Source organism: Vespa mandarinia, chromosome 12 (assembly GCF_050613455.1).
Source record: "Vespa mandarinia isolate Hongniang chromosome 12, ASM5061345v1, whole genome shotgun sequence".
In the NCBI taxonomy this organism is placed as follows: domain Eukaryota; kingdom Metazoa; phylum Arthropoda; class Insecta; order Hymenoptera; family Vespidae; genus Vespa; species Vespa mandarinia.
This window is the reverse complement of record NC_140821.1, coordinates 4,667,501-4,682,500: the sequence shown is the minus strand read 5'-3', so window position 1 is coordinate 4,682,500 and position 15,000 is coordinate 4,667,501. Positions and strand designations below refer to the sequence as shown.

The window sequence follows — 15,000 nt, the reverse complement described above, 5'->3', positions numbered from 1 at the left end:
ATTGAAAATTTTATGTAATATCGTAATCTTTTATGAACAAAGACTTAACAATTATGTTTACATTAATGAGAACAATTATTGAGAATAATTATTGTGAACAAATGTTATTTTACATATGATAAATATATATATGCATATATTAATTATATTAAGAAAATTTATGTACAAATATGTATAATAAACGTAATAATATTCATGAATTTAAATGAAAATTATAAATTACAAAATTGCAAAAAAGAAAAAAAAGAAAAAGGAAAAAGAAGGAAAGAAAGAAAGAAAGAAAAAAGTTTTTATATAAATAATAAAAGTTTATATATTAATAATATTTATAATAATTTTAATTATCTTGAAAATATTTGATATTTTTATAGAAATCGAGAAATTTTGAAAAAAAAAAAAAAACCCGTACGGTACACACGAGACCATAATATTACAGCAATTATTTTTTTACAGTTGGATGCGTGTGAGATGTATGAAAATCAATTATGTATGTGTTTTTTTTTTTTTTTAATGGTATGTTCCTGATTGCACTGGTTGTCGCAGCTCGATATTCAATATAAAAAATGTATAAACCCACGTATATATCGAAAAAATATTATTATAAATTATATTTATTACTAAGCGCTTACTTTAATAGTTAAACTAGTGTTTACTGTACGGTTTATTTTAAATATTTGTTTCAAGTCTCTATGAGTTTTAACACCAAAGATATTCCCATGCAAATGATAAATGTGATTATTAATGATGTTAAAAAGAATTGTTTCTTCGATAAAAAAATAATTTATTTAGAATTTATTAATTTATATAATAATATAATTTAACATAATATAATCTATACAATAATAATAATAATAATAATAATAATAATAATAATAATAATAATAATAATAATAATAATAATAATAATAATAATAATAATAATAATAATAATAATAATAATAATAATAATGTATTATAATATAATTTTGCAAATTGGTCGCAATCAGAATTTTTGATTGGTGAAAGAAGATAAGTTTATTTCATAAGAATTTGATTTATGACAAATAATTTGTAACAAATTGTTAATTAATTATTAACAATATGTTAAAGGAAATATAAAGAAAATTCTGCACTTTAAAATGTTGTTTGACTCAAGTCTCTATGGCTTTTAATGGAGATATTCTCATGTAAATGAAATACGTTGTTATTAATAATCCAAAAAAAAAAATATTTCTTCGGTAAAAAAAAATTATTTTTTTATAATTTATTAATTTATATAATTTTACAAATCGATCGTAATTTGAATGTTTGGTTATCAAAATAATATTATTTTACTTCTTAAGAATTTGTTTATAATAATTATTTATAACAAATTGTTAATTAATTATTAACAAGAAGTTTAAAAAATAAAGAAAATTCTGCCCTTTAAAATGGCGTTTGATTCAAGTTTCTACGACTTTTAGATCCGAAGATATTCCTGTATAAACAGAAGATATTTGCATTGATATAGTGACATATATAATTTCATTCAATATGGTTCGGTGACACACTAACCTACATAAATTTTGAGAAATTACTACTATTACTATAAACAGCTGTAGTATAGAAATTATGAATGAAAATCTTTCGATGGCGATATCTTCGGAACGAAAAAGAGTAGAAACTTGATACAAACACCATTTTCAAGAGTATTATTTCTTTTATTTATTATTAAATAATTCAATAATATTGGTATAATAAAATCGATTTTGTTAATAATTTTTTCAATTGAAATTTTTCTTTCAATTGAAATTGAAATTTCGGAATGGAAAGTCGTAAAGACTTGAAACAAATACCATTTTCAAATGTAATTTATTCTTTATTTATTTAAATATTGCAATAATATCGTTATAATAAAATCAATTTTGTAAATAAAATTTTTTAAATTGATTTTTTGTTTGTTTCCTTTCGTAATAAGGACATTACTACAATGAAATCATTTCAATTTTTATTATGATCACGTGAATTTTAATTTGTTTATTTAAAATAAAAAACAGAAGATGTATTAATAGTCGATAATATAACAAAATTGAAGGATCAATAACCTGAAAGACATTTTTCAGGTTAATAAATAAAATTGAATCTTTATATGGATTTTTCTTAAAAATATTTAAATTAATATAGCACCTAAATTAATAATTTTTTTTTTTTAGGAATACATGAGTTAATATCTTTTTATGGAGAGTGTCGAACTCCATCGACCAATGCAATTAAAAACGTATGATCTTATTAAAAAAAAAAAAAAAAAAAAAAAAAAAAAAAAAAAAGAAAAAATCAATTAACCTTTACATGTACTTTACGTGACCACTTATACAAAAAATGATTATGTATTATTATGTACCGCCTCCCCGCCCTTCTCCTGTATTGTTTACAACTTTTGTTAACAAAGTTCCTCAATATCTCTAAGAAGTACGAAGTTATTCAAGGTGATTCAGTATATATATATATATATATATATATATATATATCAAATTTCTATAAAAATTTATTTTTTCTTTATTTATTTTACTAATATACGAAAATATTATTAATAATTAAAATATTGTATATATTATAATTATGTACATTGATTATTTTAATAAAATATATCTAAATGGATAATAATCAAAATAATTTTGTTAAGTATAATTATTTAAAACTTATTAATTCAAAATATATAAATTAAAGATATTAAAGTAGTCAATCAAAATTTATAAATTGAATTAGTAAAAAAGAAAAAAGAAAAAAGAAGAAGGAGAGAAGAAAAAAAAGAAAAGAATAGATGAAGATAAATGACAGTATAGAGATAATAATTTCATTTTGATCAATTAACTCACTACTAGCTAGAAAACTTACTGTTCGGGTCGTGTATCCATCTCTTCTTATCTCCAACCTTCATTATACGGGTATCATCCTGGAAAAAAAAAAGACAAAGTACAAGATCAGTAAAAGAAGTAATATACCTACTCGGTTCTTTTTTGCTCTTTCTCTTTTTCTTTTCCTTTCTTTCTTTTTTAAATTACGATGGTATTACGTCTTCGTATAAAAATATAAAAAGCGTGTACGGTGAGAAACAGCAGCAGTAGCAGCAGCAGCAGCAGCAGCGGCACGGGGGTTGGTTATTCTAGGTTAGAAAGATTATCCGAGTCTTCGTTCAAAAAATTAACTATACCGAGGTAGATATAAAGTTTAACAAGCCTGAGGTAGATGACGTTCGCTAAATTACATAGGGCCGTTCATGAAGAGTTGGAAAAGGTAAGGGCAACTTAAGAAAAGAGAAAATAGTTGCTGGTTTTTCTTCGTTAAAATTATAAAAAATAAAGATAGACAAGAGAAAAATAAGAATAACAAAAACAAAAAGAAAATATAAAGAAAAAAAAAAGAAAGAAAGAAAGAAAGAAAGAAAAAAAAGAACTAGTAATTTTATCTGCAAAAATTAATCTAACACGACCTTTCTTAAATCTCTACAACCTTTTTATCTACCATTAGTATTCAGCGCGAATTCTAAAAGAAAGAGAAAAGAAGAAAAAGAAGAGAAAGAAGAAGAAGAAGAAGAAGAAGAAGAAGAAGAAGAAGAAGAAGAAGAAGAAGAAGAAGAAGAAGAAGAAGGAAAAAAGAAAACAAGAAATTCATTATCTTCAATATCGTTTGTATTAAGTTTTTAATCAACATTCGATATCGAAATTTTTAATAAAATATTCTAATATTGTTTATGTAGATAAATCAAACTGAATATGTATCATTAATTTAATAAAAAAACAAGAAAGAAAAAAAAATTCTAATATCACTGATATAGATAAACAACAATTGAATATACGATATTTACAAATATCTGAATAATTAATTCTCAATTGTATAAATTTGCAGAAGAAACTATACGTTAGAATAATTTTTTAATACTTGACATTGACAGTACAATTTAAGTTCAACAATTAATAATCAACAATAATGATTATCTTTTAGACCGTGAACGACAATAATTAACGTTATATATTACAATAAAATAAAAGCAATAAAGCTTCGAATGCAAACTGAACGATCATAAAAAGATTCTGTCTTATCGAGCTTATCATATAATCATTCGAATAGAATCGATAGATCCGTTTTAGGAAACAAATCAAGAGAATCCATCGTAGCTAAGGGCAGAACGTAGAACGTGACAAACGATCGCATGTCTATCGTATAAAATTTCGAATAGGAAGTTTAAATTGGAGCACGGTGTTTCTCGCTCGAAGTTCAGGCCGAGGTCATCGTAGGAAAAAAAGAGGAGAGAAGAATAATAAAAAAAAAAAAGAAAAAAAAAAAAAAGAAAGAAAAGAAAAAGAAACGGATAGATACGTACTTACTAGGCTTAGAGAAGGAAAAGAGAGGAAAAAAAAGAGGAAAAAAAAAAAGAAGAAAAAGAAAAAAGATAAAAAGAAAAAAGAGAAGGCTTGTGAATCGAGCGAGAAAATTGAAGAGAAAGAGCTAGCCACCGAGCGAGAAAATTGAAGAGAGAGGGATAGAGGGAGAAAGAGGGAGAAAGAGGGAGAAAGAGGGAGAAAGAGAGAAGAGAGAGAGAGAGAGAGAGAGAGCGGAACGAAGGTGAAGTAGCCTCGCGTGATAGTTCATGTGGCAGTTTGCAGCAATTCGTGGATAACACATCTAAAATACCCATGGGAAACGGCTTGAAATGTAGGTCAGTGACCAGAGTTAAAGTAGATCGAAATGAAAGATCTCTCTTTGCACGGAGTTTGTTTAATAAAGTTAAGGTGAAAAGAAAAGAAAAGGAAAGAAAAGAAAGAAGAAGTAGAAAAAAAAGAGAGAGAAGTATACAACAAATATAATAAATACAAAAGATAAGAGATCATATATATATATGCATATATATATTAACAATGGATTAATCAATCAATCAAAATAACTGGCTTGAATTATTTTTATTATTATTATTCTTATTATATATTTTTTTCTACTTAATATCTTATTTCATTTTTTTTTTTTTTTTTTTTTTTTAAGCATTTAGGAAGATAATATAATAGAATATTATGATATTATGATAGAACAATAATTATTATTATAATTAATATTTTATTAATACCATATATAGTATTAATTATATTAGTAAGGATTAATAAAATAATATTATTATATTAATACTAAAATAATAAAATAAAATATATAACGTTTTATATATCCAAATATTTGATATTATTGATATATTGATATACACACACACAAACACGTACAACATTGATGTATGATATATATACATATATGATAATAATATTAATTAGTTTAACAATTTTAAATTAGTTTTGTTCTCTTTTTATTTTTTTTTTTTTTTTTATTTTTATTTCTTTTTTTTTTTTGCGATAGATAAGTACATATAAAATTAAATCTCATGTATGTACCTTAAAATAGATACTTAAAAATAATTGTTGACAGTACGTCGAGTATGTTAACACAGGGTATGTTTCATTATCGAATCTGAAACTCTGACGTCATATCCTATTCAAGTCATTTCATATTCCGATCGATATATTCATATATCGAATAGTATGGTTTCAGGGCCAAGTTATACGTGTCTATCTATATATCAAAGTTTTTCTAAAAATAACGATTGCACATCCTCCGTAATATGCCCTTTGACCGATTCATTCGATCGCATTGCAGTGTTAAGCAAACACGAACCAAAGGATTTCCTACGGGCAAAACAGACTGGAGGCCACGAATTAAGGACAACGAATGAATTTCTTTTTTCATTTCTTTCTTTTTTTTTTCATTTCTTTCTTTTTTTTTTCTTTTTTTCTTTTTTTTTTCTTCTTCGAACGACGGAATATGAATACACATATCACTTTGTTCTGGGACATATATTCTCTCTTTTTCTTGAACAATCCCCTTGTTTTCTTTTTATATCTAACTCTCTCTTTCTCTCTCTCTCCCTACCTCTCTCCCTCTCTCTTTCTCTCTCTCTCTCTTTAATACATACGTACATGTATATACAGATATTCTCAACGCAACCCCAAACGAGCTCCCTACAAAGCTGCATTTTTTATCGCGTCGAACGAAATGTGCATCGTTGCAAGAAAAATTGCACGATGCAACGACGTGGAGAGGTATAAGAGAGGGAAAAAAAAGAGGAAATAAAAGAAAGAGAGAGAGAGAGAGAGAGAGAGAGAGAAAGAGGAAAAAAACAAGAGAGAGTCCTGTGCCGGGTGTCATCGATCGATGCCGTTACAAAGCGTAAACCTAGCTTCTCTTCGTGTGTAGTAAAAAAAAAAAAAGAATATATATATATATATATATAAAAGAATTCCAAATGAAAATTTAACGCGTCGAGAAATTCGAGAGAAACGTTTTTACTTTTTTTATTCTCTCTCTCTCTCTCTCTCCTTCTCTCCCTTTATCTATCTGTCTATCCATCTATGTGTATTTATTTCTTTCTTTCTTTCTTTCGGAACAACGATACACGTTTTATAAACCTTTTCGAGAAGTTCACTTTTAAACTGCTTGACAAACTGGCAATAACTAGGATTATTTCTAGTTTTAAAGATATTAAATAAAATATATATTCATGGTTCTGAAAATAAAATACACCATAAAAATACTTTAATCATTCTCTTTTACTCTCTTTCTCTCTCTCTCTCTCTCTCTCTCTCTCTTTTTAAAAGCGACCAATTTTCGGCCTTCACCAACATGCAATTTATCGACTTGAAAAAAGAAACTTAACAAACTACTATAAAAACGAAACAAAGAAAATGGAGATTGAAATAAAAACTTCGTGTTTATATATATATATATATAAACTATATATTATATATACATAGTTACGTAGAGAAAAATAAAAATAATAAGTACAAACCCGTATAAGCACGCACATACGATGGATCATTTTTATATATTTCCTTAATATCTTTTTAATAAATTCTAATTTTATCGATTTTATTGATTCCAGCTTATTTGATTATACCTTTTAAATAAATTCTGACAGTCCTTTGAAGTATTAGCGAGATTACTATTCCTCCTCGAAATTGGCTGTTTTTATATATATATACATAAATACATATATACTATATATATATATATATATATGTATATATGTATATACACACACATACTCATATCTACGTATACGTTGAGATGCACATATCGTTCGTTATTCAATTACTCCAAACCGGTATGACCCGTCACTCCTATCGATGTACGTCGCATGTAAATTATTCGTCGTTGGCAATGGCACCGTTTGAAATTTTCGAAATTGCTTTTCGTAATGGTATAGCCTACTTCCAAGATTAAAAAAAAAAAAAAAAAAAAAAAAAAAAAAGAAAAAAAAATATAAATAAATAAAAAAAAAAAGTTAAATCAAATAAATAAATAAATAAATAAATAAATAAATAAATAAAAAAAATAAGAAGAAAAAAAAATACGAAGGAGAAGATGTGAAAAATTAGAAGAGATAGTAAAGGAGGTAGGGGGAGGGGTATATTTTTTAACTGACGATTTTTATTCCTATCCACGTTTTTCGTCGAGTGCTCTATATAAATACGTGTACGTGTCTACGTGCCGACTAACCCCCTACACTTCCATTAACGAATAGATTCTACAAAAACGATTGAATCGATGAAAAGGAAACGAAAATTAAATTCAAATTTACTTTTCAAACTGAAAATTGTCTATTAATCTAATGCATTACATTTGGTATTAATAGATCATTGATCTGAAATGAAATGTAATGATATTTGTTATGACAATTTAATGTCATTTATTTTCTTTGATAGTATACATATACGTATAAATATTTATTGTAGGTAACAATGATAATTGATTAATGATCATGAAATAATAATTTTTTATCGTGAAAAAATTTTTTGATTTATTTTTGTTTAAAGAGTGTATACGTACGTATTATTTCAATATCAATATTTATCGAATTTCATTTTAATATATTACATTGCAATGATTATTTGTTTTCAATACTTTACAATTTATGTTTAAAACTCTCTTTGTATAATAATTTTATTTTCATGAAAATAAATAAAAAAGATAACATTGAAACAAACAAAATATTAGATCATGATTTATCAAACGTATTAACGTGTTTGTAAGATCGAAGAGGACGAATTAACTAATGATTTTCTTCTTTTTTATTTACTATCAAAATGTGTTTCCATTTTTTTTTCTTTTTTTTTTTCCTTTTCCTTTTTAGTAAATCTTAAATTTATATTTGAAATATAAATTTAAAACTCAGAAAATATAAATATAAATATGAATGTTATTATAATTAAAAGGAAAAAAATTTGTGTTTAATATTCTCGTAAAAAATTCTGTGACGTCTAAAAAAAAAAAAAGAAAAAAAAAAAAAAGAAAAAAAATATATATATATATATATATACATACAGATAAGAAAAAACCTAAAGGAAATAATTTCTATTAATTTTTATAATTCAAAGACGAATAATTTTCGGACAATCAATATGTATAATAACGAAACATAAATAACACGTAATTATGTATGTGCGTGTGTGTGTGTATATATATAACATAAAAATAGACGAAGAACACGGCGAATAGAAATTTTCTGCTAGTTTGAAAGGCATCGAAGCAATTTTGAGTTAACTTAAAAGTCCTTGGCTAAATTTCAATGCAGTTTCGTGGTAGCCCTTGAGAGTTGTTGCAAGCGAAGGAGGAGGATCTGCAAACGATTAACCCAAATCTTTCTCGTCCTTTTGCAATTCACGCGAGCTAGTCCTACCTGGTCTGCCTGCTGACTGAACCGACTATCTGAGCAGAGAGCCTGACTACTTTTGAAAATGAGATTCGCATTACATGATTGATCGATCGGACATGTGATAACCATGCATGCTTTTCTTTTTCTTTTTTTTTTTTATTTTTATTTTTTATTTTTATAATATCTTGTCGTTTAACATTTACGTTTTCTGCATTATAATGATTCTCTCTCTCTCTCTCTCTCTCCCTCTCTCTCTCTCTCTCTCTCTCTCTCCCTCTCTCTCTCTCTCTCTCTCTCTCTCTCTCTCTCTCTCTCTCTCCCCTTCTCTATCTATTTATTTACCTATCTATCTCTATCTTTCTCTCTTATAAATTTTATAGCAAATAACCTAAATGTATAAATGTTTTATCTTTTTATTTTATACGTTAACATAAAATAAATTAGACATTTTATTTAAAACGTTTCTTATATTATTTTTAGATAATTATGTAATTATAGTAGACTTTTTCTGTTTTTTTTTCTTTTCTCTTTTAAATGGTTCGGATGAATATTTAAAAATATTTAATTTACTCGTAAAAAGAAATTCTATTCACTTAATGCTCTCTTTCTTTTCTCTCTCTCTCTCTCTCTCTCTCTCTTTCTCTTCCTTTCTCTTTTTCAAAAAATTATTTTCAGAAAAGCTCCTATCTACATGAATATTAATCCAATCAGTAATATTACCTTTTTATTTCATGCTTTAAGTTACAGACATTTTTTCTCGTATTCTTTTATATTTATTATTTTTAGATAACTATGTTAATAATTATATCGAAATGTGTGATATTTAAATAATTGAAATAAAAAATTGAAAATATCAAATTTTCTTGAATTTTAGATTTAAAATTAGATATAATATATGTGTGTGTGTGTGTGTATTTTATGGTAAATTTTCTATCAAAACATCAAAATTAATTATATGAAGTTTGATCGATCGAACAAATTGATAATAATAATAATTGATAATAATAATTAATATTAATAATAATAATATAATTATTAATAATAATAATAATTATTATTATTACTATTATTATTATTGTTGTTTTCCTCCTAAAAGGAAGAAAAAGAAAAAAAAAAAGATAAATCGAGTAAATTGAAAAGAAGGATCAAAAATTACATATTTATTTTATTATGTTTAAACGAGAAGATATAGAAAGTGTATACAAAAAAATTTTTTTATGTTAATAATAATAATAATAAAAATAATAACAATAATTATTATTCTTTTTTTCTAAAGATGAATGGATAAATAGAATAGAAAGAGAGAGAGAAAAAAAAAAGAATAAAAAGATAATAATAATAATAATAAAAATAATAATAATAATTATTATTCTTTTTTTCTAAAGATGAATGGATAAATAGAATAGAAAGAGAGAGAGAGAAAGAAAAAAAAAAGAATAAAAAGATACAAATCTATATTACTATGGTTGCAAAGAGTACACATAAATAGTATATTTAAAAAGATCATAAAATATAATATTTGTAATAATAGAAAACATCTCTCTTTCTCTTTTTTTGTTTTTTACCTTTTTTTGTTTTATTATAGAATCCTAAATAATCCTTTGGCGAACAAAATGTCTGATCAATATTCTCTTCCGTAAAAGCGAATATCGGCTGAGAGTGAGCAAATATTTGCTTTTGCGTCCATCCGACATTTTGTAGCATGGATGCTATGAAATACAAGCTTTGATATTTCCAATTATAAATCGCCACGTCGGCATCGTTAATCCTAAATCGTACGTAGAATATCTCGAGGTAACGAGCAATTAACGTTGGATATGAAAGGATAGAAACGAACGTTCGATCGTTATATCCTTCTGAAAGTAATATCATACTGATTTTAATTACGAAAGATTTAACGTAGATATTAAAATTACGTTACAATTTCTAGTTTTATTAGTTTCTTTATATCTCTTCTACAGTTCTTTTCCTATTGTACTTTTACAATATTTTTTTTACAGTGATTTCCTGTTTTTTTATTTTTTTTATTTTTTTATCCTTCGAACATTCAGGCGACATTGAAAAATTCGACGATAGCATATAAAATCTGTAAGAGTTTAAACGCACATGTCGTTTTATAATTTTAATGTATTAATGTTTAAGAAAAAAAAAAAAAAAAAAAAAAAAAAAGAAAAGAACAAAAGTAAATAAAAAGAAGAGAAAAAAAATCGCGAATGCAATATTATTCGTTCTTTTTAATAATATTTATTCTCCAGCAGTACGTTATAGATTATAATTTTCATAACTTCTATTTTTTTTTTCTTTTTTTTTCCCCTTTTTAGATTTCCAACAAAAGAATCATTCATTAAAAAGTCGAATTATTTTGACGACAATTCGAACAACTTGAATAAACGTTGTCTCTCAAGCGAATGAAATATTCGAACCTTTCCTTGTATTTCCAAAAAAAAAAAAAAAAAAAATAAAAAAACAAAGATTTATTTAAAATGTCTGAAAATATGTGTGTGTATACGTGTATATATATGTATATATATATATATAAAAGAAGAAAAGAAAAATGATGTATTAACCGATTAAACTTTTCGCAAGAATTGTATGAACGAAAATCGATATTTTATCGAATAAAGTTTAGAGGATCATCACGTAGCCGTTAGCTACAAGCTAACCCTCGAAACTAACCGAATAGAAGTCGAGGTCATCGTCGTGGACCGAATTGGCTAGAAATGTCGCAGTCCGCTATAAAATGTATTACCTCAGGGACGTACATAGTTGGTTGCGCCGCTTAGACCATCGAGAGGAACGAATACTCCCGGATATATCTCTAGGTTCGCGGAAGCCGATCTTCCTTCGACCTCGATAAGGTCATCGAACGTAAATCAGATTATCGACGTCCATATTTCTTTTCTACTTTTTTTCCTTCCGCTTTTCGTTCCGCATATAACCAACGTAAGAAGAGAACAAATCAAGCAACAAAAAATTCACTATATTTATTCGACCTTTTTTAAATTAATTTATCGAATGATTTAAACCTCCCAATAGTACTAGAATATTTACTATTAATATGTTTAAAGATAAAAAAAAAATTACAATGCTTGATAATTAGCATAGTATAATTATAATATATAATATAATATGATATATTAGAAATATTTATATAAATTATACTATAATATACTCCCTTAATGTTTAAACTTTTATTTTATTTTATTTTATCGTCGAAAAGTATCAATTATTAATTTATATTTCAATATTTTTTTTTTTTTCAAATCTATATATATTTTACTTATTATTAATATAATATAATTATATATATATATATATATATATATATATATATATATATGTAGTATATTATATTATATTTTACAAAATATAATATACTAATAAATATATATTATATAATACTCTATATATATATTTTTTTCTGTTATCAATTTTATAATAAATAGATATAACTACAATTCACTTAAAGAAAAAAAAAAAATAAATAAATAAATAAAAGAAAAAGAAAAATACAAAAGATTTATAATATATTTACTTACATTAATCATTATTGACATTATTATCATTGCCATTAGATTTAAATATACTCGCTAAAAATATATAAAATATGACAAATATATAAGCAAAAAAAAAAAAAAAAAAAAAAATAATAAATTTCTGAAACTAACCTTTTATTTTGAGAAAAAGAAAAAGAAAAATCTAAAAAAGATCTCGGTATAAACTATTTATTTTCCATGTTCTCGTAAACTTTCTCCGCAAGATGCGCCCTTCGAAACTTAAATTATATCATACATGTATAGATATATATATACATACATACGTACGTACACGTAACCATATTACGAACGAGAATTTTATTTTCTTCAATAAACGAAAAAAAAATTTATATATATATATATATATTACACATATATATGAAAAAGATGACACCTACACCGTAAATGGTCACGTTGATGGTAATAACGTTTCGCATCAACGAGAATGAAGGAAAGAAAGAAATACAATATATGAGAAAGAAAAAGAAAGAAAAAGAGATAGAGATAGAGAGAGAAAGAGAGAGAGAGAGAGAGAGAGAGAGAGAGAGAGAGAGAGAGAGAGAGAGAGAAGGAAGATAGGAAGTGAGAAGATATGAGAAAGATCGTTCTCTGATAACACCGATAAAAGTCGTTCCACTGAAATTACCTTAGAGTCGAAACTTTCTCGATCATCCATCACCTTTCCCTCTCCTCCCGCCTCCCGCCCTTTGGCCCTTCCTCTCTCAAACCCTCCCCCAACTCTCCTAACTGCACTTCTAACGCATTTTCTCTTGAGACGATTTTTTGTTAACCACATTGTACCATTTATTTCTCTCTCTCTCTCTCTCTCTCTCTCTCTCTCTCTCTTTCTCTCTCTCTCTCTCTCTCACTCTCTCACTCTTTCTTCCTCTATCTTTCTTTCTATCTTAAGTTAGCCTGGTTAAATAAATCATAGGTAATTTAGCTCCTTATCAGATAATTCTTGAGATCTCTTCAAAACGTATCGATCATTTTTGTCACTTTAACTTCGTGCAAGATAAGTAAGTACGTAGTACACTTAAGTATCTTAAAAAGAAAGAATCGATGAAAATGATCTTGAAGTTGATTGATTTTGTTTTATTAATACCAATCGAGATCATTTAATAAATTATTAAATACACAATTAATTTTGTCACGTTTATTATTTATTTAGATATATTCATTGACATATCGTTAATTATTTGTTAATCGTATTTCATGAAAATATAATATGTAAATATATAAAGAAAATTACATTGAAGATACAGAAAGATGAAGGGAAAAAATAAATTTAATATATTAGTGTATAATCATAATTACGGTAATAATTATGACATGGTATAATTATGATAAGCGGAATAATTATAGATGTAAATTAATTTAATAAAACGAAATATTATAAAGGAAAAAAGTATATATATATATATAAAATACAAACAAAACATAATATTATATAATTTTTAATATTATTTCGTAACACAACCGAAAAATATTACACCCTATAAAATAAATCCTTTTCATAATTCCTAATTTCTCGTGTGTCAGAGTTTCTTTTCGTAAAATTTGCAAATGAAACTAATAAAGAGGAAAAAAGAAAAGAAAAAAATAAAAAAAAAAAAAAAAAAAAAAAGGGAAAAGAAAGAAACCAAAAATTATATTTAAAACATTAGAAAACAAATATTTACTTTTATCTTTGTCGTTTCTCAATCCTTTCTCCCAAAAAAAAAAGATAAAAAGAATAAGAAAAACAAAAACAAGAACAGAAAAAAAAAAAAACGAAAAAATTACAAAAACATAAAAGAACGAAAGCCCATTGATTTATGCAAAATCACTTGAGTACTCAACGTGTTAAGCGTCGAAATCCTATGAAAATCTGAGTTACGTGCGTAATAATTATGCACATATACACACATATATATATGTATAAATACAGACATAAACAGACATATCATGCATACACACACACACACACGGTGTGTGCATACGTATACAAAAGATATACAAGAGAAACGGTCAGAGAAGCGTTCGTCCATATCGGATCGTGAATTCCGCACGGGTGCGCATTTACGCATACGTGATGTAATAACGCGTGGCTCGTAAAACATATTCCGCGTTCCTTGCACACACGGATAAACGCGTCCGATGCACCAGTAATACATACATACATACATACATATATATGTACAACCACAACATGTATAATAGCAACAGCACCCGTTGAGAACGTATGGAATAACGTTGCTCTATTTCTATTTCTATCTCTATCTCTCTATTTCTCTCTGTATCTGTCTTCTGTGCAACGTGTATTACTTTCCTTTTTTTTTACTATCTTCTCTCTCTCTCTCTCTCTCTCTCTCTCTCTCTCTCTCTCTCTCTCTCTCTCTTTCATTTTCTCTCTATGTTTTTCTTACTCTAATGCCTTCTCTTTAGAGTTTCGAGAAGAAGAAGGATAGAAACGAATGAGATTTCAAGTACGATTTTCCACGTAGATACATGTAAATAAGACGTACGTGCTGTTTATATGAAAAAATGGATACGCTCTTGTTTTCCTTGTTACTATCTCTATCACCATCTCTTTCTCTTTTCGTTTCTCATTCTATTTCTTTTATCTCTCACTCAGATCCGAAATCCCTTTCTCCCTTTCTCTCACCACTATCTCTTTCTGTCTTTCTCTCACACATTTAAACACACGTTTAAAACCTGTTCGAAAATAATGTATATTTATATGACTTTTATATCATACATTTTTCTAATCACAAA

The 15,000-nt window shown here is 25.9% G+C and overlaps 1 protein-coding gene across 1 annotated transcript in view; it reads right to left on the bottom strand.

Moving 5' to 3' along the window:
• The window catches only part of Cow (Proteoglycan Cow), a 153,744-nt gene that overhangs the window by 58,520 nt on the left and 80,224 nt on the right, over window positions 1-15,000 (bottom strand). Inside the window, exon 2 of the mRNA XM_035883989.2 lies at window positions 2,854-2,911. Within this exon, the coding sequence (XP_035739882.1) occupies window positions 2,854-2,911 (58 nt within the window). The remainder of the gene's footprint in view (window positions 1-2,853; window positions 2,912-15,000) is intronic.